The sequence below is a fragment of the Chamaea fasciata genome, unplaced genomic scaffold, assembly GCF_029207755.1.
Source record: "Chamaea fasciata isolate MVZ Bird 193981 ecotype frontalis unplaced genomic scaffold, bChaFas1.0.hap1 SCAF_6, whole genome shotgun sequence".
NCBI lineage: Eukaryota > Metazoa > Chordata > Aves > Passeriformes > Sylviidae > Chamaea > Chamaea fasciata.
Genome location: NW_027094091.1, coordinates 40520544 through 40546684, shown reverse-complemented (window position 1 = coordinate 40546684; position 26141 = coordinate 40520544). Strand labels below are relative to the sequence as shown.

General features: G+C 37.2%; 1 protein-coding gene across 7 annotated transcripts in view; it reads left to right on the top strand.

Annotated features, from left to right (window-relative positions):
• Window positions 1-26141, top strand: part of RAPGEF2 (Rap guanine nucleotide exchange factor 2) — a 184536-nt gene that overhangs the window by 89851 nt on the left and 68544 nt on the right. For 3 of the 7 annotated variants that reach the window (XM_066186051.1, XM_066186049.1, XM_066186055.1), the window contains exons 5-7: window positions 5348-5423; window positions 7528-7695; window positions 10354-10371. The exons of 1 other annotated variant lie outside the window; for it this stretch is intronic. In XM_066186051.1, the coding sequence (XP_066042148.1) occupies window positions 5348-5423; window positions 7528-7695; window positions 10354-10371 (262 nt within the window). Of the gene's footprint in view, window positions 1-5347; window positions 5424-7527; window positions 7696-10353; window positions 10372-24203; window positions 25074-26141 lie in introns of those variants that run through there. 3 more of the 7 variants (XM_066186052.1, XM_066186050.1, XM_066186054.1) reach the window with 2 other exon arrangements.

Genomic DNA, 26141 nt, shown 5'->3' with positions numbered 1-26141 from the left:
TTTCTATGTGAGTCATCTTAGATTTTTGAGAGGAAAAAGGAAAAGGGCTTAACACTGAAACCCCTTCTCTTGGTGTTGTGAGGTTTCCTTCAGATTCCGCATCACTTTTGATGAATGCATTTACATTCCAGTGCTGAGAAATAACTTTCCATTTGGGAGCTGGGTTGATGTGAAAACAGGAATGTGGAGGCCCAGGGTGAGGGGACAGGGCTGAATGCTGATAGAGGAACATTCCCTCTTCAGTAGCTGCTGCCTCTCCTGCGAGCTTTGCAAAGAGCATCTGTGTGTGCGTGTGTGAGGATGTCTGGGGACCTGGGGAAATGGACGGGTCCTGTCTGGGGAAAACTGCCTTGTCCGCCAATGTCATGATGATGAGAGAAAGAATTGGACAAATCACCTCAATACCTGCAAGTTTTTGGCTGTCTCTACGTGTAAGTGCTTATAAAAATTCATATGTTGCTTGTGGCTTTAGATGTTTCGTTTAATTGAAGTACTTTGTTGTTTTGTTTTATTAGTAAATCTATTAAATTTGAAGGGGAATAAATGCAGACAGTGGTCCTAAATTATTCTGTTGTCGTTTGTTAGCCACAGGCATATTTAAACTACTGTAGTTTCATAATAGCAAAGAGTTTTTTTAATGAAAACTGAGAGTGTAAACTTGGGAAAAATTGAAACCCTTAATTTTCTTTTAAAACTTGTCTTCTGTTATCAAGCATGAAACCTGAAAACTGATACCTCTGTTCTTTAGCCAGCTATGTATGTTTTCAGTATAACAAGTTGTAAGCTGAGAAATGCATGTAGTAAGATACTCTTATGGATAAGGGAACTGTCATCTCTGATCAGTGTAAATTCAATTTAAGAACACATTAAATGCAAATGAATTTGTAAACCACTTACATGGGTTAAAATACCTGCTTTTAATACACAGTGAGAAAACCCTTTTTTTTTAATACTAATGACTTTATTTGGAAATAATGCTTTTGAATAGTCAAGATGGAAATTAGGCTTTTGTCAATTGTTTAAAGGAATAGTATAGTTAGGAAAAAACTGCTTGGGAAAAATACCCGGCTCTCCAAAAATATTGTTTTGTATATGTTTAGGTTGTTGTTTGTGTTTTGGCTGTTTTTTTTTTTTTTTTTTTTTTTTTTTTTTTTTTTTTTTTTTGAGGGGGGGACTGTTGCTGTTTTTTAATTAAAGTAGGTTTATATTCACATCATGCATTCAGTATCCTTATGGGAATACAAGTACTATGGTAGAAAAGGACTCCAGAATTTGAAATAATCTCTAGGACAGGTACTGAGGAGAGCATCTGTGAAGCTTAATGCTTGGGGAACTTCAAGTCAGAGCTTATGTGGTAGAAGGGAAGAAAAGTGTTGGAAAAGCTGCTGCAGAACAGGGTTCTCTGGGGAATTTAGGTGAGGCAGCAATATCCTGACCAGGCAGCCCTTCTGGCTATCTAAATTACTGTTATGACCTCTGCATCCCATATTCACAGCTACAGTTGCAAAGATACCTTTAAACTGCCATATCTTCCTTTGGTGAAAGTCTCTCATGCACATCGCCAATTTAGAGAAAATAGTTGCAAATCTGTGATTCTTTCAGGTTTAGCATTGACTCAGTAGTTGCAAGCAAGCTGTGTTTAGGAGTTGAAATTAATAAGACAATTTTGATATAAATTATTAGGGAATGGTATGATCCAACCAAATGTGAAGTTTATATCATGTGGAAGTCTTTACTGCATTTTAAAAACAAGAATGGGATTTAAGCTTAAGCTCTCTATATGCACAGGCTTATCTCACCCTAAGGGAAGAAGTAAATTTGTCAAATCCCTGATTTGAAACCTGCTAATGAATGCTCTCTACATTGTACTTTAGCTAGCCAGTACTCATGTTGACTATTTTGTGAGAAATCTGGGTATTCAAACCACTTTTTATGGAATGTCTGGCATCAAAATTTTATAAAGAATATTGTTTAGTCAAAGTTACTGAAACAGAGCTGATATCAAGAAGATAATCTATCAGCCCTTCCACTGAAACTTTATTTGCTTGGTATTTCTGTGTGGTACCTAACTTCCCACAAGCCAGCTTACATGCCTGCTCGTGGTCCCTTGTATGAAGTTCTTCTGCTGGTATTTCAGAGAAATCACAGAATGGCTTGGGTTGGAAGAGACCTGAAAGAATTATCTGATGATAATTCTAAATCCCCTGCCATGGGTTAGGGACACCTTTCACTGGACCAGGTTGCTCAAGAGCCCCATCCAACCTGGTCTTGAACAATTCCAGGGGTGGGACATTCACAGCTTCTCTGGGCAGCCTGTTCCAGTGCCTCACATTCTTATAATGAAGAATTTGATGAAAGGTTTTACATTTTGGACTTTTTTTCAGCTCACTAAACAGACCATATCGTGTGTTAGGTATTTGCAGCTTCTTATTGCATGCTAATGTTTCAAATAACATGTTTTCAATTAAATTGAGTTTGTTTGATGGCTTCCTCTACTGAGTGGCTAGTTACTGCAGCTAGGCATTTTGGAGGAGAGCGTCACTGAAGTACTTTTTTGTTCATATTTTATTTTTGCTCTTGCAGGAAACTCTGATAAGTTAATTCAGATACAGCTTACTGATTTGATGTCAGTCTTATGAATTGAAACAGCAGGATTAGCAATGCCCTAAGATGTCAGTTGTTTCCAGAGCTGCACATTAGACAAAAACCTACGTTCGAGTGTGATTCTGCAAGAGATGGTATGCACTGCTGTGATGGATGTTCTACCACAGTCAGAGATGGACAATTCTGAAGTGCCCAGATGTAGTAGACAATAACAAGAGAGTTCCCTAATTTTCACTGATTGTATGAATTCCTTACTGGTGATGAATTTTCACCAGAGATTGGAAGTCAGGAGGTTTAGCTGCTATGGCCATCTGAGAACTGCAGTGCTTGAAAGGTCACTTAACTTTCTTGTGGCTTGATTTACTTGTCTTCTTTCTTAAGCACTTCTCAAAGTTTAGAGAGTTTGTTTGCAGCCTGCAGTGCCTTGTGATCTTTGGTCAAAGATAATACATACATGTGATGCACTGTCTGCTCTGATAAATTTCATGCTATCATAGGAGTCTGAATAGTCCAGAATGGCGTAGTTATTTGCTGTGAGAACCAGTGTGTTACTTGGGGGCAGAAATCAAGAAATTTCTTTATAGTCACTGAATTCATGCCTTCTCTCTTAATATCTCGACTACCTTTTCTCTGGCGCTAAAAGGTGAAATCTAAACAAGTTATTCAAGAATAGAAAAGCGCATCCAAAACATAGTTTTTGTTTTTGCCGTGTTTGGTAAAGCTTGAAACTTTTGCATGTCATCAGTGATTAGCAACAGACAGAAGTTTAAAGTTGATACTTACAGACAGCAATAAAGGAGGAAGAAAGGTGGAGTCGAAAAGTGTATATGCATTTTCTGTTGAAATGAGTGCTTGCTCTGAGGCTACAAAAACGGGTTACCAGAAATACAGCAGTATGTGTTTTGTAAGTGGGAGGAGAATATTCTGTATGTTTCCAACTAGAATATCAAATAAGTTGACTTATTAATCACCATTTTTTACATTTTCATTTTTTCAATCAATGAGTTGATTTACTTTCTCTTTTCTTTACTCCTCCTTTCTGTTTCTAGGGAAAAGCTGTGGTATGAATCAGGCTATTGGCTGAGAAAATAAGTTTTGACACTTGTGCAACAGTTTAATGAATCACTATAATGGCTTAATTTTCTGGTGTCTTTAAGAGTAGTTGAAATTGTATAAAATTCAAGATGGTATTGTAGAGTAAAGAACCCTGTGTTTTGTTGCTGGACTTTAGGATGAAGCATGTGTTTGCCTCCAGGAAAATAAGTATTTTGTCCAGAGACTTCTTTACTGAATATATCTTTTCAAGAGGCCTAGTATTCTGGAAAATTTTTTCTATTGTGAAAGTCCCATGTACCATTAAATGCGATTATTATTTTGATGAATAAGCACAGCTGGCATTTCTTTTCAATATCTGACTGCCTTCTTTTTGAGCCTATAAATGTGCTGTTGTCAAGAGATTAGCCTTTGGGGTAGCAGTTAAATTGTTCATTTCTACTAATCGCCAGGCAGGACAGGAGCACAGATATGAGCTGGCGAGATAGACTGTTCCGAATGCTGTGTGACCTGCAGCTTGTGAGTAAGGAAATAAAGCTTACAACAGTTACCTTTCACTAAGACTCTAGCTTCAGTGTGTTACCACATGCCAGCTTTGGTTAAAATTCAGATGCTACAGTTTTGTTGAGTTCAGTTTGTTTTTCAAGGTGTTGCTCTGGGGGCTTCAGACAGGAAGGTTTCCCACATCTGTTGCACAGTGCCAAGTGGAAGAAAGAGGAACGCCAAATAGTTATATTGGCTCTCAGCTGTTTTAGGGTGGATTGGTTACAGCAAACTTAAACAGGAATACTGAAGTTGCATCATTTTGGTGTCTGTCCTGCGTTCCAGTCTGCGATGGGAAAGGTCTGGCATTGACCTGCTTTCTTACCCAGAGGAAGAAGCACACACACCCCTGAAACGAACTTTAGCTGGCTGCCTTTCTTCCACTGTGATGGTATATGATTAAGGATCTAAATGTAAAGGTCCTGGATTTCTCTGAATCGTGCACCGGTTCTCTGCTATCCACCTTTATATGTGTGTGTTGAGGATTCCTTGCAGTGGACCCTGCAGATACACAGATTCATCTAATACAGGCGGAGCACTCTAGAAACCAAAATAAAAAACCTTTCAGTTTTTTCTTACGGGGAACAAAACAGTGTAATGTTTAATTATTGCACGATGATGAGAATGTCACATGAAAGGGCAGAACAACCTTTTGTGCTCGCCTGTTTAGTTTGGGAATACACTCATCTTCCTTATTTTATTAATTAATTTTAAGTAGAAAAGAGCTAATTGAAGTTGATCAGCCTTTTAATTCTTTCTTTGGTATGCCAGTCAGCTTTTGCTAAAGAAATGCAGATAGCTTCGGTAACTTAATACTGTAATGCCAGAAGATACTAGATCAAACTCTCTAATGCAGTTCAGAATCAGCTGTGCCTCTTCAGTAGACAGCTCTTGATTGACACTTGTTTTGGTGTTAATAGACTTATTTAGCAAATACTCTTAGGGTACTATGTAAATACAAAATAGACAACTCTCAGTGCACTTGGGTCTCAATTAATTGTTGAAAGATGTATGCGTGAAACGTGTGTGGTGCACAGGTATGTATGTTTTTTCTCTGCTTTACAATATCTGGATAAGATGTAAATATGCTTATGAACTCTGTTACAGCTCTGATTTATTTTCTGACTGAAATATTTGTGTTTTTCAGTTTTGGCAAGCGTTCTGCTGGCAGCTTCAGACGTGGATGTGAATGCATTGTTTTGGAGCCATCTGAAATGATTGTGGTAAGAATGTTTTCAGTCAGTTGCTTTCAAATTTTACAGACCAGCTTTGGTATCACTTCAACTTTCAAAAAGACTTGGAATTTTCTGGTTTCTGCATGATCTTTTAATAAATAATAAGATGTCATACCTATAATTTATATTGTTGTTACATTTATTTTTTTGGATTTCTTGTCAAACTAAAGTTTTTTTGTGCTAACAAAATTGTTGGGGGGCGGTTAAAGCAGCTTTATTGTTATTGGTAAACATAGATGCTTTAAAGTATTCATCTCAGGTTGGTTTAAGTAATTAATGTTTGAATTAAATTTAATCTCAACTGTCTCAGGTTTTTAAGAATAAATTTGAATGTTTTTAAATTCTGCCCACCTCCCTGGGTGAGGGTGTTTTGTTAGCAGCATCTGCTGTAGCCCAGTGGCAGAACATTGTCTCTGAGTGTTCACAGGCTTAAAAGTTTTAGTTGTCACCTCAGGGCTCATCATCTGAACAAATGCAGAATCAGTGGGCTAATTTTTTTCCCTCTCTGTCATGGAGATACAGATCAGTTCATAATACAGGCATGACAATTATCTAAACCATATCGATAGCTATTAAATATAGCCTGTGACACTAACCATTCTTTTCCTAAAAAGTAACAGTTTCTGTAAAACTTGTGGAAGCCCGAGAAAATGTTTTATTTAGGATTGTACTTGTTTATTACCAGTTTGTGTAACTTGCATCTGACCATTTGGGAAGCAGTTTGTTGTCTCAGTTTTGTTTTCTAGAGGTATACAATTTCACTGGTTGTAGCTGTGTGAATGTCTGTCTGTTTCACATGCATTCTTTGATAAGTTATAAGGAAGAGTAGTATGAAGATAGGCATTGGGAAAGGAGATGGCTAAACAACAAGAAATTTTTTGAACTGATGGATAATGTTCGGTGAGAGGCACGTGTTTGCCAAAAAACGTAACTTCTGCAGTTTTGGATAGATGAAATTGAACGCTTCACTTAGGCTTTCAAAGGAATAATTGTACTTTGAATAGAAAGAGTCCTGTCCCCAGAGTGGTTTGGGCACACAAGAGGTGTGAGTGTGAAGGTGTCAGCCATAAAACAGATACTCCCTGCAGAGGGGGTAGACACTGCCTGCTTTTCTGCTGAACCGGGGGCTGTGCTCATCCCTTTGAGTCAGTGCACTGGAAGCTGTACTGAGGGCTGACTGATGTATGACTTCTGACATGGATAAGCTGTAAATGCATAGGAGTATTTTTTCTAACATTTCCTTGTTGAAAAATATGCAGGAACCTTGTGAGGTGCCTCATCTCTCATTCTGAGGGGTGGAATTGAATAATGGGAATTAACTGAATCCCCCTGTATAGCCAGTGCTGGAACTTGTGATTTTTTTCTTTATTTCCTTGTTAGTCTCAAATAACTCGAGTAAGGTTTCTATTAGTAGGGTGAACACAGAAAAAATGTTGATTTTCAGCCAAATTACTGCAAAAGTATCATTCTCTTCTGAGAAAGCCAGAATTATTAGCTCAAGTATTTTCATGGCAGCATACTGTTGTGTAGTAAAGTGGTCTCCAAACTCTAGACAGTGAAACTGAGAAGACTAATTTTATACTAGGATATACCTAATAGGTTTTTTTTTATTCTTCCTGTTGCTGTTTTGAAGTGATTTTTAACATGTAAATCCAGTCTACTAGAAATTTTTTTTATGCCTTCAAAATATTTGAAATAATAAAACCAGTCCTGCCTGAAGAGGATCGGTTAGGGAAGATGCTGGATAGATGTCAATAGGGAAACAGGCAAATATTCTCTTGTACCAGTTTTCTTTCTGTAATGTATTGATTGGTGAAGTGTTTCTATTTGTGCAAGCATAAGAAAGGAGTGAGGAAGGGACAATTTTTCTTCTGTCATTTTTGGGAAGTGATCTTATTCAGTGATCCTTTTCATACTAATGTTGTTCTATTTTTTTTTTTTTTTAGTAGCTATTTTACACTTAGTGATGAAAATGCAGGAAACTCAAAGCTGGGTGCTGATTTTCTTGGAAATTTGGTTTCTTCTGTTTCAAACCAGAAGTAACGTTTTTCTCTCTTGCGGGGAAAGACACACTCTCTTGCATCTGTTGTAGGTTGATTACATGGAAGAAAATGAGGAATATTTCCAGCGTCAAGCATCTCACAGGCAATCTCGAAGAAGGTTTAGAAAAATCAACCAGAAAGGGGAGCGACAAACCATTATTGATACTGTTGACCCTTATCCTGTGGGGAAGCCACCTTTACCTAGAGGCTACCATACGGTAAGCTGTCTGTATTTATGGTTCACAAAGCAACGTAAGCAGGGAAACTACTGAAAATAGCACAGTCAAAATGGCTAAACTTGCTGGTATCTTTCAAGTGTGCTTCTGTGGGAAGGTTTCCCTTCAAAATAACTGTGAATGTGGCTCTGTCAGTATGTGAACATGTGTGCAGCTCGCATCTTAGTTCAGAGTTGAAAGTACGTTTCTTATGACTGTGAATGTCATGTATTATTTTTTAATGTTCCAATCATTGTGGGAAATTGTTGAGGAAATTCTGTTCTCATTTCCTTTTGTTATTAAGTTACAGAAGAATTAGTTTAATGTACTGTGTTAAAAGGTCAGTTAGTGAAGCACTCATTCACATATGTGATAACAGGTGTTGCCTGAAAAGGACTGTGTTGCATTGCCATGCACCAAATTGGATTAAATCTGTCATTTCTTTTTGGAATTGAGAACTTTAATGTAAAATTGAAATTAACTTCTTCTGGTATTTGCCTTAATACTTTGATTTTAGTGAGCTATTTAGTTGGCCCATCATGGAGGAAATAATTTGATCATTTTACCTGATTGCTTTTGGGGGTCAGGGAGGGAATCTGTGTATGTTTCCAGACTTTCTCTTGAGATTAAAATAAACTAATAATTAAAACTTATTCTACACAATATTTTACATGGCTTTTAAACTGAGAAAAGCTCTATTAGATTAATGTGTTCATTTTGTATTGATTCCAACTGTGAGCAAAATACTGGAAAAACTGTTTGTCTTTGGCTCTCTTTTTTTTTGTTTAAGCCCTAAATCTGGTAGAACCATAAAGGCGTGGTCATAAATGACTTTGTGCATATTTAATCTCATTGAGTTCCATGGGCTGAATTTTGTACAATGTAAGCCATATACATATAAATTTGCAGGATGAGAGCTTTAGTGTTTTTAAAACACCATCTTTGGTACAATGCAGTCGTTAGCATTTTGAATTTTTTCTTCCTTACCCTTATTCCTTGACTTGTTTGCCAGTTCACTGTATATTCAATGTGTGTCTCTAAGTGTGTAGATGTTTGATTACATCTGTTAATTATACAGGCTTTTCCTCATGACTTGAATAATTACATTTTATGCCAACAGTTTGGTTTTGTTTATACAACAGCTTTTAATGGTTTAATTTTCAGTGCAGTTTTAATTGGCTCTAAATTTAAGGTGAATTGAGCCAGTGCACTTGGTTTGAAGATACAACATTGTACTGGCCTGGTTTTGCGGGCAAAAAGAAAAAAAAAAGTGGTATTGTACTTTGTAGGAATTACAGAAAGAAATGCTTTTGTTTATATTACTTAGATGTGTGTGTTGTGCTTAGCAAACAATGGTAATGTCATTTGTACTTAACTCTAGAAGGGGCAATATTTAGGTTACACAGTGCCATTTGCATTTGTAGGTCCTTGCCTGTTGTATAAAATTTCACTTTAGGTGTGCCTGATGAGTTTTTGTAAGCTTTGGTACTAAAAGCAAAAGTCCATCCTGTGCTATTCTGTTGTGCAAGTTCATAATGGTTTTGTGTATGTGCTGGGAAATCCATTGCAAGCGAGATTTCATACTAAGGTGGAAGAGATTGCCAAATAAACTGTAAAATTTACAATAATTGCAGTCAAATGTTGCTTTTCAAAGTGTAATGTAATCATATGACTGGCTTTATTAGTTTTTTTCAAGGTAAATAGAGTCAAATAAGCTCAGATGAATTTTAAAATGTAGTTAAGACTTCATGCTGGTCCATTTCCTCCTGTTTTTACAGTATTTGGTGATCTTTTAGACATTATTCTCTCATTCATTTCTACTAGCAGTGTTATTTCTGTTGCTTTAACCATACATGTTACAGGCCGCTTTGTCTTTTCGCCCTTCCTATTTTATGTCCTTTGACTTCATTTTATTGGTCTTAATTTCTTGAAAAATTGACTGAAAAACGCAGGATTTTTTTGGAAACACATAGGAATTCAAGACATATTAGAGCACATATCTTGTGGACTTGTTGCACATCCATTCTTTGGTCAGCACCTGTCAGGATGTCATCTTTGTTTCTACTTTTTAATTTTTGATAAAAAAGAGATAGAAGCATTAAATTAAGTTAAATTGAAAAAGGATTAATATGATAGAATTTTTTTCAAGTTTGCTCTTCCATGTGCATGTATACTAGTTTAGGTGTTATGCATATGAAACTCAAAGTAATAAAGCTGCTTTGATAGTATCCTCGAAATTTTCACCATGTGTAATTTTCTTATATTCTGCTTTATCCTAAATCCATAGAGTTAGCATGTAGAATTACTACTTTGGTTGTTGATAAATAATTATGCTTTATTTGCAGTAGTCTCTGAATGCTTTTCTTCAGAAGATTCAAACAGTATTTTCTGAAGAAAGTTTTCTTTATCATAAAAGCATAAAGTGAAATATGGAGATGAAATGCAGATGCATGGTGTGCTTTTCAAGAATTAAAAATTAGATGCAGTGCTCTCAGTTGCAGCATGGCTTTCTGCAGTAGAGCCAACTTGTATGGGATGGTGGACCCTCATTAACATGATTTTAACATTATCTTCATAGTGGTGGAATGTACTATGGCATGTCTGATAATGTTCATCTTTTCCTTTCCTCCTATATGGCATTCATTTCATTTTGGCTCACAGGAATGCACTAAACCTCAGGTATTGTAACTTACTGTGTATGGTCCACTAACAATTTACTTGGGGGTTTGCGGTGTGATACCATAATGCTGATGCCACATTATGACTAAAATTGCCTTCTAGCCTTTGCTTTGATAGTTCAGCAATCTCATAGTGATACAAAAATACTTAAGTAAGGGTGAAATTTACTGACAGCACAGTGTCTCTTGCCCAGCTTGATTGCCCTTCCTTGCTTTGACACCCCGTGATGTGTAGGAAATGAGAACTATAAACAAAGGGTGTATATCAAATACTTAGTGTTTGGCAGGCACTTTGCTCAAGTATCTCCCTCATGACACAGAGGACTTAATCTTTGATTTTGTCACCATTTAGTACCTGTATGTCAGTAAAATGGGGAAATGGAGTGTGACAGGATGAGCAGTAAAGAAACCAGAAAAGGCTTTGCAATGGTGCTTCTTGCTTGTCTTCCATTCTGATGGTTTCTGCTGATTCAGTATCAAGAGGCTGGATTTTGTAAGCAGAGTATATCTAAATGGCCATTATCTGAAACATAGCTTTGCCAAGCTGTGGAGAAGAAGGTGCCCAAATAAGCCAAGTATCTTGGAATAGTACCAAACCAAACAAAATATGGAAGTTTTTCCTGATATCAGACCTCAAATGCGCTTGAAGTGATCTGAAGATTGGGGTGGCATCTTTTAAACTTCAGTGGCATTTGCATTTGTCAAAGCTAAAATAAATACTGAGCATCTATCAGATACAGTGTTTGGGAAGAATGTGTATTTTCAAATTGTTAAATATCCCCACTTTTATGCTTGAGAAATCTCTTGATAGAGCTGAAAACAAATCGAAATTGCTTAACTTTTTTAGGTTAAAAATTCTGCCTTTCTTCAAACGTTGCTATGGTCAATTCTCATGATATTTTTTTATCAGGAAATGTATTTATTTTAAAAGTTCCTCCTGTGTCACATTGTTAAATTCATTTATCTAATACACGCAGAGGGTTCAAATTTCAATATGTTTCCAGTATCATGGACAAGTGATTTCTGGGCTGAAATGTTCTTTTTCTTCAAAACGTACAGTACACTTCTTTTAGGAACCCAGTTCCTTACGTTCAGATCACTGCTCCCTGGTTTTTCAGTGGCATGATCCTAAGTAACCTATGGTTACTAAAATACTATGTTTAAGAGTGATAATGTACTTCTCAAATTACGGTAGGAATTGGAAAGACTTTGCAGTATTTTGTAACTTACCCTAATGTTTGAAAGATCATTTGATCTGAGTATCAATGGGTACTTAGGCACGTTACTTTTGGAGCAAGTACTGGCGATTTCTAGGGTAAGGAAAATAGAAACTTCGTCATATGTGGGAATAATGTGAATGTGTTTTATCACACAGATAAAATTACGTCCTTTTTTACATCCTTTATAGTTGGGTAAAATTGATCAGTTCTTTTTTGGGAAAAAAAACCAAAGTCGATAAGTTTGAGCTTCTCTCACTTGAATCTAGAAAATGTTTGCTTGTGCTTTTCATATGTCAGAAACATCTTTAACTAGATTAGTTTTATTGCCTCCTTACTTAATAGCAGAAATAGGATTTTAACTCCTGAATGTGGATTTTCATTCTGTGTGTACCTATACTCTCAAGGCTACATCATATTTTCAGTGCAAAGCCTTTGTTTAGAATGATTTGACTGAAACAAGTGTGAACCCATTCTCTTGAGAACCTACATGGCTTTACTTCTGCTTTAGACTGTTGTTTGGTTGGTTGTGGTTTTTTGTTTTTTGGTTTTTTTGGGGTTTTTTTAATACTTTCAAAGTGAATAGTCATCTGTGAAATGATTTTTAAAAAGGACAGACTTTTTTACTGCCGGTAAACTCTGTGGCTGCTTCAGTGCATCTGTGAAGAATTAGTCATGCTCGGTCTGAGTGTTGCTGAGCTGGCTATTCTGTATATAATGTATGGAATATTTTGCGTAAATTGACACAAGCTCATAATGGAAAAATCACTTTGTCTGAAAATAAGGTGCTGTTCTTTAATGGCATAGAGATTACAATTAGTGATTTGTAACTCCCTGGTTTGTGATAGTCTGTGTCTCTCTATAGACTTGGTATGTAAACTGAGATGTGGGCTTTTACTAGTCTGTACTGTAGCCTTTAATTTGCTTAAGGCAAAGTATCAGATCTTATTGAGGTGTATTTAAAGAGATGCAGATAGGCCTGTAAGAATAATGCTGAAGCACCTGCAGATAACCCTGAACAGAAAGATGGTGTGTGGTGTTCTGCTCTGTGTGAATCTCTCTAGATTTGAATTAGCTAACAGGCTTATGAAATTTGCTGCTATTTCATTCTCAGCCAGGCTTTCTATAGCCAGCTGCTGAAATTGCTGCAAAAGGGCCCTCTGCCTTTAGTAGCCTTCCTTATCCCATTCAGCTTGAGATTCACAGATTCACGTGGGGTGACAATCCGTTTATCCGGTGTTGGAAAGAAAAGAGCGGTGGGCATGGAGCCATCAATAACCCCGGCTTCTGCCCCAGCTACAGGCATGTAACAATTTTATCCTCACACACTGCTGTGGAGCATTGTGAGATGTGTTTAGGGCAGACAGGTATTCCTTCTGGATTTTATCTGAAGGAGTTGGCTGAAAATGTGAATGAGAGGAGGGCTGGAAATTACTGTGTCTAATGTTGCTGAGTCAGATCTGATCTGCAGCCATGACTCCCTGAAAAAATAAGCATGAGAGGTTTTTTCTCTGTGTGTGCTATATTTATAAAAGGATAAGAGCCTTCTCACTTAGTAGTAAATTGTAAAATCTTTCTTCTTGCCCCTATCTTCTTTTAAAACTAATACTGTAAAGCATTGGCGAAGTGCCTTTTTCTTCCTGATAAGGTTTGGATTCCCAAATTGTCTGCCAAGAATCTAAAATACTTGGATTGAAAATTTATGTTCAGATTGTTCTGTTTTGTGAAACAAATTTGACTTTACCTTTCTTTTGTCTGCAAAATGACATTATAAAACTGTTGTATATCATGTAGCTACATTGAGGGAGGATTTTAAAAAAACATGATCTTTTTGTGCCTAAATTTGATGCAAAACCCTGATTGTTTTCCTTTATTCAGTGAGTGGCTACTGAAGTGATGTGGAAGTTTGTAAGATGACAAGCAGTGTTTTCTGGTCGATAACACAGTAGATGAGAATTCCAAGAAGTTGATTCCATTTTTAGCACTTTGTTACAGAAGTCCAGTATACTTTTGGATGAGGTTTAATGTTAAAAACCAGCAAAATACCATTGCTTCTCTGCATGTTTGCTTATGTTGTATGTTGTAAAACACATGTTGCTGCATGTCCTTTCATGGACCACACTACATGTGATCATGATCATGAAATGCATCCTATGTATTTGCTTTTCAGCAGTGTGGACTTTGCAGTATTGTGATGTAGCTTGATAATCTGCATTCATGTCAGTGCATTGTATTTTACATAGTAAATTGTCATAACATACTTAGTTGTCTTGTGGCATTTCAGTTGTTTTAAATTAGTTTGAATCAGTAGAAACAGTTGCCAGATACCCAGTCTACAAGAAATCTGTTTAAAGGAACACTGTCAATCTTTCAAGCCTGTAAATAGCTGCAGCTTTTAATGTTTCTGATGATTTTTGGAAATATCTTCAACTGCCATTCTAATACAAGATCACCTGATAGAACCAAAAACAAACAACAGACACAATCATGAGTTATTCACATTAACAATAAGAAAAGCTTGCTTTTGGGAAGAAAAAACCACATCTAAGAAAATTACTTGATAGGACGGTGGGCAAAAAGGTGTGGTAGACATAATGAAAGCTTGGCTTTCTGAAAAGGTGTGAAGGATGTGGAGAAGTTGGAGGGAAAAACAATTTTTTAAGCATCCGTGACCTTAGAAGTGTTGCAAGTGTATTTGCAAAGGGAAAAAGTGCCCAAAGAAACAAGTGGGGACAAATACACTTGGTTGTCAGAAATGTTTGGAGCGCAGGATGTTCAAGGGTTTTGGCTTTAGAGATTCACGTGAGTTATGGTACCTGCACCTGTTTAAATTGATGCAATTTTGGAACTTGCTGTTAACTGAATTTTCCCGAGATAGAGGAAAAACGTGAAGAGAAGGGAAGCTGAGAAGGCTCTGCTCTGTGGCTTATGCAAAATGAAAGCCAGAAGGTTGCCTCATGTAAATAAAAGTTGAACTGGACTCTGTTCCTGGTTATGACACAAATTGATTTAAGTAATGTCAGCAACTGTATAGACACCTAAATTTTCAGAATATTGCTGATGAGAACTAGCACAGTATGCAGAGTTTTTAGCATGTTAGCATAAATAATGAATGCTTGTTTGCCCAAACAAATTTGTCTCTATTAATAACAACACAGTATAAAATAATTTATTTAACATTTCTAGTGTTCATGTTGAAAATAAAATACACTGTATTGATTGTTACATTAATAAAAGAAAGGGGCTAGTTCTTAACACTGCCAAATGTGAGTGTCCCTTTACCAGGAAGGATATCTGTTAAGTTGCTTTTCTTCATCTTCAAAACCCAGTGTGTAATTTCAAAAGGAACTGCTTTTATTATTTCATGATGGTGATGATCTGCTCATGATTTCGAATGAGCTTGGTGGGTACATCATAATGAGAAGTAATACAAAATACTTAATACATATACATAGTCTGTGTATTTGAACACATCCGGTAACATTAATTCCTGAAGAGTGTGACTGTGTTTTACATGTTAGGTGCATTTTGAAGTGAGACACTACAAAAGTTGTGGGGTAATTTGCTATGAAATGTGAAATGCTTGAGATGGGCAGCTCATGGTAGCCTTTTTTTTTTTTAATGTAAGTTGTATGTTTCTTCATGGGAACATCCACTGGAAATGTTATAAGGGCAATAAGTAATTCCCATCCCTGTGATGTGTGTTCTGGCAAAACATCACCTTTTTAGCCTCACAGCTTCTTTCCTTCATCCATGTTTTTAGGGACCATTACTGTTTCAAGTTATGTATTAAGTTTTATATTATTATTAATATATGAGCAATGCTATCATTTTATTTTGTGTAGCGCCCAAAGCAAAGCAAAATGGTTAGTTCATCATCCTTTTAGTAATGACTACTGGCAAGCTAATGTAAAATTAATGACATGCAGTGCGTTATTTACTCAACTTGCAGCCTTTGTCAGAGGTTGTCTATTTTTATAAATTACGTCATCCCTACTGCAGAACTCTTATATCCATTGGGATTTACTGTTCTTCCATTCCCTTTGGAAGGGCTCACATTGATGTCATAACTGGATTTGTAATTGTGATTAGATTTGGAAACTCAAAGAAAAGCATTGAAGCTATGCAGTGTTTTCTGCAACTAAAGTGTCAGTAATATTTCTGTGGGGTTTTTTGACATATTAATGACACAAGGTCCTGTTTACAGCTTGTAGAGTTGCCAATGACCACACATATGTAAAACTTTGGTTAATAACAGCCTAGATTTTCCAGAGTAGCATGATTTTATTGCTGCTACTGATTTGTGATGTGATTTTTTAAACTATATAAAGGATTGTTTTTCTGAGACGTAGGGTGGAAAACTAAATGTGAGGTATGTCAACAAAGCAGAAAATTGTTTGTGCAGCAGAAAAATGGATTGTTCATAACTCTTTTCTAAATTATATTGAATTTCCACCACTTGGCCTCGATGATTCTTTTGGGTCCCTTCCAACTCAGCAGATTCTTTGATTAGAGCTGAGGAAAATTTAAAAAGCAAATATATACATGTGTAAAAGGATATTCTCACTAACATGGGGTTGTTCAGTTAGAAACACTTCATATAAAGTACATATTGGGAAATGGGGTCTGCCATATTATATTTGTAGAATGCCAGTACAGATCCTTTCAATGCTGGGGTTTCTGTACAGATGAGTATCATGACTGATAGTAGTAGTGCAGTTATTTGGCCACTAAAAGATGGAAAGAAGCTGTCAGTTCATTTTTTTTTCCCAAGCGTCTGAGCCACTGTTATGTGACCTGAGCTTGACATAGTGACTTAGAGATAAAATTATTAATATTATTAGATATTTCTGAATACTTTTAATAAAGCCTTGTGTTTGACTGGACTAATTTCAAATTATCATTATGCTGAGTGAATTTCAAATCTCTAAAAATTTTAACAAATTTAGTGGTTAAAATATCCTAAGCAACTACGTGTAGAGTTGAAGTGTGGGGAAAATGTAATGTTCAAAGAAGGCAAATGGCATTCTGGCCTGGATCAGCAGTGATTGTCACCTTGTGCTCAGAACTGGTGAGGCCACTCCTGGAATCCTCTGTTAAGTTTTGGGTGTCTCACTACAAAGAGGTGCTTGAGCATGTCCAGTGTGGGATGGGTAAACCCTTTCCAACTTTATTGGGTAGATGTGTGTATCACAGTGCCCAGGCTAGGTCCTGCTGACTGTAAATGCCATTTACATTTGCTTGCATCCTTCACTGGGTGACAGTTCTGTTCAGGAGAGCTAAATCCTAAGTAAGGCAAGGTAGTTACCTTGAATTTACCACAAGGTTTGTGTGTGAATTCTTTCCCTGTTCTTCACTACTCTGTTTTGTAGACGTACCTTTTAAGTATTTCTTAGATTCCTCGTATTTATGCTTTTCTGATGGAAAGATTTTAAATTCTTTTTTCATGAAAAAACTTTTTTTTACTGTAAGGCCTAGTTAAAGTGTTAGCATTCTGTTGTATGTATAATGGGTATTGGGTCTTAGGTTTGAGTGGTTAGCCTTAATTATATTTGCATTTTCAGACAGTGAAGTTTTGACATGCAGCTGGAACAGCTGGCAGGTGTTGTGTATTGTTGATGTGGCTGGCAGAAAACCTCTTCAGGTTGTGGTCTCCCTCTGTTTTGCATTATATTACATGCATGTGTGTGTGCATGTGCTAAAATGTAGAATATTTTACTTTTCCTCCTTTTACTTCTAAATTATGTATTACTCTTGAACACTGTAATTTGGTGATTATAAAAACCTGCAGCTAACTGGTTTTAAAGTCTTCAGATGATCTGTGGTGCACAAAAGACCACTTTAAAAGTAAGAATTCTGACACCAGTCTTGGAATACAAAACACTGTAGAACCAAATTACAAGGGAGTCTTAGTCTGGTAGGTACACTTCCACCTATTTTCCTTTAACACTTTGATATCTAGGTAGCTGATCTGGTAATTGCAAGAAAAAAATGGAGTGCTGCATTTGCAAAATGGGACATCCATCAACTGGTGGTTGTTGGCTTCCTGATTTATGTGATTGGGGAAGAGGAGAGGGAAAGGGCATTTCTTAGAATTTTATATGAAGTTCTCTTTATTTGAAGGATATAATCTTATGGTTTGACTTTTTTTCCTATACCCAACCAATCTGGCTCATTTTGCTTGATAATTATATTAAAAAGAAAGGATGTGAAATTGCATGGGGTTTGTTACTGATAAAAGGTCTGTATAAATTATTTCTGTACAGTTGCTAGGGGCAGGGCACAAAGCTCTCAGGATATGTTAGTGCATGATGCATTACACAAGAGAGGATATGCAGGGGCACAAGAAGAGAGTTCTCTCAAAAGAAAAAGATCTTGCACTGGTAAACTCTTCAGTGTTGATTTTAATTGGGAACCCCTAGAGTAGGCTCTCCAGCGAGTCTCCTGGCATGAGACTGTGACTGGGGACAAAAACAAGAGTTATTTCCTTCGAACACACAACTGAAGTCATTGAAAATTCTCTCTAACAGCAACCAGCTCTTTCGAAGTTAAACTTCCTCAAAACACTGGAGATAAGTAGTAAGTTACTCTGGGAGTTGTCCAAGTACACATGAAAAAAGATGAACAGACAGTCTGGTGGTTTTCTGCTGTCCTCTCTACGGCTGCACCCTGAACAGATTTTCAGATTCTCCCTTAAAGCTTCTAAGTAAGAAACTTAGAAAGAATATTGTATTCGCTTAGAACAGCAATACTGCCCCTCCACTAGTGCTGAAGACGCCCAGTGAAGAAATAAACAACAAAAACCAACAGAAAACCAGGTAGCATTTATAGGAGGCTGAAAAATCTGGGGTTTGTTTGGTTTTAATCCATTAATATTTCATATTGAGACATTAAATAATTGTTCCCCTGCCTTGGTTGCTCTCAGATACATTCAGTTCTGTGCCTCAACAGTCATCCTTGTAATACAACAATGTCAGCATATTTTCAGGTAACAGGTTTCAATGGGGCTACTGACCGTAACAATATAGAATTTGGACCGTTGATTGACCTCAGAAAAATCCCTGATTTAGTTTTTCCTTTTTAACTGTGAAGCAGTAGGATATACATGAAAGAGGAATGCAGTCATGCACCTTCTTTCAAGTTTTCCTACATTGTTCTGCAGCTAAGAATGTGAAATTTTAGGGTTGCGTCACGTAAGTAAAGGACTTGTGTCCCTGGATTCCTGGTGTGAAATTGGTATGGACACGATGATATGTGGGAGTTCTTGTGGATATTTTGTTAGTTTGTTTTTCCTCCAAGACAGTGGGCCAATTTGTATCTCAGTAGTGAACCTTGTCCCCAGCAGTTCTGGATGTCAAAGCGCTGCTTAGATCTGGTAAAGACAACTTGCTACCCCTGTATGCTTGACATCATGATTCTTGACCTGAAAAGTGTGCTTGCTGTTTTGCTTTCATGCCTTTTTCCCCAGTTTAAAACCAGAAAGCAGATTCTCACCTTCTCCCATGTAATTAATATACCATTGTTAAATCTGGTCATTACAGCAACATGAGAAAATTTTGTAGACGCTGGGAAAAACCTCCATCTACCCTGACATAATGCATTTTTTCCACTTCTGAAGTACTGAAACAGTTAAGGAAATGAAACTAATCTGGGACCATTCTGCCATCTGAAGTAATTAATACTGCATTAATAAATTTTATCCCTAATTTTTACCACACAGTAAGGTTAATGTATGGTTTTAAAGCCATGTTAATATGCATTCAGCTTTAGGCTTGTGTAAGAACTAGCTCTTTGTTTTGTGTAAAAATCACAGGTAAATCAGTTAAACATCACATAAAGTGACTTCATAAACACACATATTAAATGTGATTTTGAAGGAACACAAAGGATATATTTATTTTTTAAAAAAATTTTGTTTTCCTAAAAGCATTGTTAGATGAAGAGCATAAATAATTACGGAGTCCAGAGAAAAGTTTCTGTGCACTGGTGCTGTGGTGAGCCTGTGCTCAAATCAGTTTTACAAGCTTATTTAGATACTCTGGAAATAGGACGTCTTGTCACATTTTGGATGAGTGACCATGCGTAGGTTTTCTTCATATCTGTTCTAACAAAGTTGTCGAACGTAAGAGAATTCGATAGCAAGCATTTCAGATGAATACTATGCCTTGCTCCCATTTTAAGATGGATGGCATGCAAATAAAAAGTTTGCTGTATTGAAAGCAGAGCTGTGCACAGAAGGTGACAAATGAGTCTGCTGTCAGAGGGAAGATTGGCACATCCACCCAGCTGAGGCACCAGCCCAACTGCTCTGGGCCTGTCATTATTTTAAAGATCTGGATTATAGATTCATCTGCAGCAGCAGTTCAACAGAAGGGCATTTGTTCAAATGCTCTGCAACATTAGTAAATGTGTTATCAAAACAGCACACACCACTCCATTGTAAGTCTTTCTTTGGTGTCACTAGCTGTGCAGTGAACATTGTTATAGTAATGGCAGTGCCACAGCCTTCTGAATTAAAAAAAATAACATGGCAAATACCATTAACGCATCTGTGTGTTTTGGCCAAAGTGGTATTTTAGTACCTTGGAGAACATATTTGGTAGTTTTCTTTTATTCAACAGGTTGTTTAAAGTTCTCAAGTTCTTGAGAAAATACTAATAGGGATAGGTATGCTAGACCATCCCATGTCTGCTTTATGCTGACAAATAGGAACTCGCTTGAAATCAGGTCATACGCCCAGAGATTTAAATTGTTGGCAGTAAATTTGTCTGAATACTTTAGAATAAGACTTACGTATTGTATGGGACATTTAAGTGTAAAGTAGCATTTTGAGTGAATTATTGTCCTGGGTTTTTAGTGATTTCAGTTGGTGTTTTTAAATCTAACGGGAGCAGCAGATTGTTACGTTATCTCTCTGGTAAGGTTAGTGGGAGGCAGAGAACACCAGCATTATAAAATTCAGAAGCGTGCTCCTGGGAGCTTAGCAGTTTTGTATCCAATAGCCCTGAGCTTAAATTTAAGTTTTATACTTCCCCTTGTGAGGAGGACGGGGGAAAGAGAAGATAGCTTTGCCTTATTTTCCATTCTTGCACTCTTTAATTTAGCTGTCTGTTACTCTACCTACACAGCTGTGTAATATCTGTGTAATTGTCCCTTCACTGTGAATGTTTTTTCTAGCTACTGGAGTCATGCAGTGGCAGTAAATTCAGTGACCTTAGAGTGTTCTGTTGGTTTTTGACTGGGTATTTGAACATGAAGGAAATAATACTTTACATTGTGTTTAAAGGGAAAATGTGCTGATAATTTCTGATTTTGAGGTATTTCAGGAAAAGAATGGTCGCTATGTATGTAATCTGTATAAAAATTTAAGTACTTCTGTAAATAGTTGTGAGTTAAGGTAACTGCTTGAAACTGAGGAATTGAGGTAATCTGTTGTTACAGCATTTGTCATTAACCTAAAAAGGTTTAATTGTTGGCACTGCTTAGAATGATATCCATGTGAGATGGTGTTCTAGAATGTAAAATAGTTGAGAGACATTACAGTCAGACGATACATGCTGCTGAGATGTCTACCAATTTCTACCTAGAATTCAGTTTTGTTTGTGAAACCCTAATCCTATGGGTTAGTCCTAGGATATCCATGCATTTGTAGTTGCTTTTGAAATGGCCTTTAACATTCTTTTCTGTGACTCATAAAGGGGCAGTAGATTTTTTTAAATAAATACAGTGTTTTGAGAGCAGCTGGGGATAGCTCGTAACGTGCAATTATTGCATGTCAGGTTTATTAACATTTCACTTTAATAGCCTAAAAACATTTGCAAAACTGTCTTGCCTGGTTTTTTTCCCCCAAACTTAAGTCTAAGGAAGGAGCTCTTAAATGAGTTTTGAAAAACCCATAAACAGAAGGTTGCAGGTTGGTTATCTGTAATGTATTTGTACTTGTTTATGAAACTTTCCACACTATATTTTTCTTGTGTTTTACACTGATTTAAATTCCAGTCATTTTTCACTGTAAGCTATGACAATTCTCTGGACTTCTACTTTAATTATTTTTTATAAAAATAAATTATATGTAAATGTTTTCTGAGCTGAAAGTGGACAGTACATATAATCACACCATACCTGAAAATTGTGGCAGATGGGCAGGAAGGAGTAGGGAAATGGAATTGACAATTTATTTCTTAAAATTGTTTTTACTCACAGATTGTCTGTGAGTGGTGTTTTCTTCACCTAATTTCATAAATGTTACTTTTCACAGTTTGAATGTAAAGAGACTTATTTTTCTTTCTTGGAAACCACAAAGTTTTTGTCAGTCTGATGCATATGAACATCAACTAAACTTCACCAGGTAAATAAAAAGTTTTGCATTCGTGTACAAAGTACTGGCTTAATGTACTAATAGGATGAGTAGAGGTATACAGTGGTGGCCAGCATAAGTAGTAAGAACGTGTTTAATGGCAATGTCATATGAAAGTTTTATGTTTCACTACTATTTTGGTGGGTTTTTTTGTGTTTTCATGTTACTTGTGAAGGCCTATGGCACAGAAACCTATGCTGAATTTTAGCTGAAAATATCAACTGATGCAGAGAGGAGGATGCATGTTGATAGTTGTGTGTGTGACAGAGTTCAGAAGGTGGTATGCCGCCTTCCTGTGCTGGGGAAATGTTTCTCTTTTGGCAGAACTTAATTTTTTTCCTGACATGAGCATAAAATACTCAAATTCTGCTCAGGGCCACAAAGCCACCCAATCAAACTGAAGAGGGTTTTAATTGCTTTGTCAACAAGTAGCATTTTTAAATTTTGTACTAGAGGGGGTTTGCCTAAGCATCCCAGAATTCATAACTTCTGCTGCTTCTAATCAGCACTTCATCAGAAAATTGATTGTGCTCAGCATTAAACTGTTTTACAAGGCTTAAGCATAATTTAATGTTTTAAAATCATCTGTTGCACTGGCACATGGCAAAGACTTTCAAAATTCTAAACTAATTGTTGTAATTGAATAATTTAAAGAATAGCTTATCTTTTAGAATATACTGAAGACCAAGGACATAAGTGTCATTAAACTCACATAAATGTAAATGCATTCAATTTAAAAGGTGTTGTATGTGAAACTGTGTCCCTTGAAGAATTGTGTGAAAAATAGACTGGATTATTTCAAGATCTTCTCTGCCGTTACTAGAATTCATTTCCACTAATTTTTATAGCCTCATTTGCTAGCAGTCATTGCCAGGAATGAAGGAAATCAATGTGTAACAAACTAAACTTGTTATCAGTATACATGTTAAATTGGGGGAAGGCAGCTGCAGATTGTATGACATAGTATTCTGCAGTATGCAGGTTTTTTTCTGTGTATTTTGCCTCTGTAACAACTCTTAAGTCTTTTCTTCTGTTGTCCTTGTTGGGGGGAAAAAAGAACAACCAACTTTGAAATTATTGTAAGGCCAGATGGTCTCTGATTTTAAAGAATGTTGTTGTAAAGATGTTACAGGGAACTGTACTAAAGTTGAAACCTAATGAATATGTGTCGTGTGCCTGGCTTGATCACTCCCATGTCAAGTGAAACAAACCTGTGGCACTTAACAGGTGCACTGTATGGGGCTGACAATTTATTACTTAAGCACATCCCTGTTGCATTTCAGCTCCTCTGCAGGATGATTTTACTAATATAGCATGAGAAGGGGTGTAGTGTGAATGGGAGTGACTGGGGACATTTCGGCTTTTAGGATACAATTACATTCTGAGGAGAGAATTATAAATGCCGTATTTATGTCAGTCTCTTCCACAGCCCCTATACCCATGTGTTTTTAGTATAATTTGTGTATTCAGTGTGCAAGGAGAAGCAGGAGCTCCATTCAGAAGGGCTGGAAATGGTATGTTAAAGGTGTCTGGACATGTACCCTCCCACGCCCTGGGGATGGATGTCTCCGGCCTGTGAAAGGGCGAAGCTGCTGAAAATCTGAGAGAGCTCATCGAGTGCACTGTTTTAAAATACGTGATAAAAATGTTTACAGCTCTGCAGCAGCTCTCTTTTGGGTGGGGGTGGGGGGGAAGGGAGGTGATGTCTCTGCTCTAGCATTATCTTCTTGAAAAGTCGTGTTCAGTTCAGGATTTGGCGAGGTAAACGTGGGTCCTCTTTCCCACCCTGACTTCAGTGATATTCTTAGGAGCCGGCAGCAAACGGATCCCTCCCCTCTGGGGATGCCTTGATCTTCCGAGGCTGATACCAGACGCAGGCGGGAGCTTGCTGTTTTATCTGCATTGTCCATCTCTACCTTAATGAGTGAAACAGTTAAGTATCAGAGGGGGCGAGCCTCTAGGAATGTGTCTTCCATTTGACTCGAATATTTCGGTGGATAAAGGGAGAGGGAGGGAGAGGAGAGAGAGAAATCCACTTACATCACTCGAACTGCATTGAGTGTGTGCCTGTGTGCAGGTTAAGAGACAGACTTCAGTGTCTTTGCTTTCTGCAGGAAGCAGCAATGCCGTTTGTATCCTAAGAGGAATTTTTTATTTAGAAAAGGAAGCATTCTTTCTACCCAGGAAATGGCTTTCCTTGTGCGTTGCTATGCCAACTGCCTGCAGCCATGGTCTTCCAAAGTAAGCACAATAACGTAATTATATTGGCGTATTGCATTCAGACTCATGATTCTCTGGGTTTTTTCTGTGTGTGTAACTGTGTTGTATTTTTGTTGCTGACTTTTTGGGCGGTAGAAGTGCTTGTCTTGATTGTGAGGAACAGGCATCATAAAATTAAATGTCCATCAATGTCATGCTGCTGAGATTAATTGTGCAAACTTGGTTAGCTGAGTGGAACAGAGATCAGTGGTCACTACTCTGTCAGCATCATTAGCAGCCAGGGGAGGAGGTCCCTATTTGTGTGCGCTACCCTGATTTTGGGGGAGTGGAGGGTAGTGGTGGCAGGAGGGGGGAGGCTGCATTTGTGAGTGTGTGATTGCAAATGAAACAGGAGTATTAACAATGCTTGGCTGAGTGCTGCAGGCTGGTTCCTGCACCCTGACCAATATAATACTGTATTAAGCCTTTTTCAGGGAGTCTCTGTGCAGTCAGCCATTTTAGCTTTTTTTCGTCCTTTTTTTTCCCTCCCTTTCCCATTCCTCAGGCTCAGGGAATGGTTTTGTTCCCTTGAATGGATGCTGGATATGTAGGGTTTCATCAGGCTCTGTATGTCCTGACATGCTTAGACTTTCAGTGTTGCAAAAATGGAGACTAAGGCTGTCATTCGGATTGCTGCTCTGCACTACAAGTGCGAGGGGGGTTTTGAGCTTACCAGTAGTGACACTTTTAGCTCCAGCTTGGTTTCACCCCCTCCGCCTCTTTTTAATTTAATGCTGTAGAGGGTGACTTGCCATCCATAAGAAATTGGTACATGATGTGTAAACTCAGTTCAGCTTATGTTTCTTCATTATGAAACCACTTGCAATCCCAGCTAACCATGGAGTTATGGGCCAGCAGGAGAAACACTCAGTAAGTATTGCAAATTCTGTTTGTTCTATCAATAACCTGTCACGGGCAAACTGCATGGGGATTGAAGCTGCTTGTCGTCCTGCTCACTGGCTTTCCTGCTTGTGGATTTCATTGCGGGTTTGGAGGGAGAGCTGTACCTGAGCTGGCATTAATGTTGGTGGCTGTATTTGAAATTGTTTTTAGCTTAGAAAAGGAAGCTCTGTAGGATCTTTTTGGATGTTAAAAATTTACTGAAAAAATGCTGACATACTTTGGTCGGGCAGGAAGCTTTGAGCATTCAGTTAAAATCATTATGCATTTGTTAAAACTTTAAAGCAGTATGTAAGCTGTATAACAAGTGATATAATTGTAGGTGATGATAAGAATAGATTTATTCTGTCTAGTGTGTGCTACTAGTGTACTGTTGCCTTGTAGCATGGTGTTTAACATCTGTGATACACTTACGCTGAAATGCAGAAACTGTTAGTAAAACATGGAATGAACAAAAGGCATAAGTACTGATGCTTTCTAATTGATCCCATGAGTCAGCTACACCTTTGTCATGCTTTAATCCCATAGGCTGCCTGTGTTTATTGTTTGGGAAAAATGCATTCATAAGCAGAAGAGCAAACAATATTTAACAAGGCCTCAGGTATCAGGAATTATAAATTTAGGCTTTGCATGAAAGAAAAGGTTCTGTAAGTTCTATAAGAATGTATAGAACCTTATTGCTCAAATGTTTAAATTGCTATAAATGTTTAAATCTTCGTGCAAGATTTTATATGGTTCAATATAGTTTTCAATCTTAAAATTTGTTTCTTGAGAAGGTATTTATGAATATATGTTCTGTGACTACGGTGTCTTAGAATGTGCATGGGTATGTGAACAGGATGTTCAGCAGATACAGTTAAAGAATCGTAAATAGTGGGAAGAGATGAAAGCAGGAACTTTTTGAAGGAAGAACATTTTTTTTGCAAGAATTCAGTGTTGATTATGCAGAAATACAGAAAGTAACCTATAGAAATATTTCAGAATGTGTCCAGTGAATTTTTTCTTACACATGTAGCAACATATCACAGTTTCTTAGTG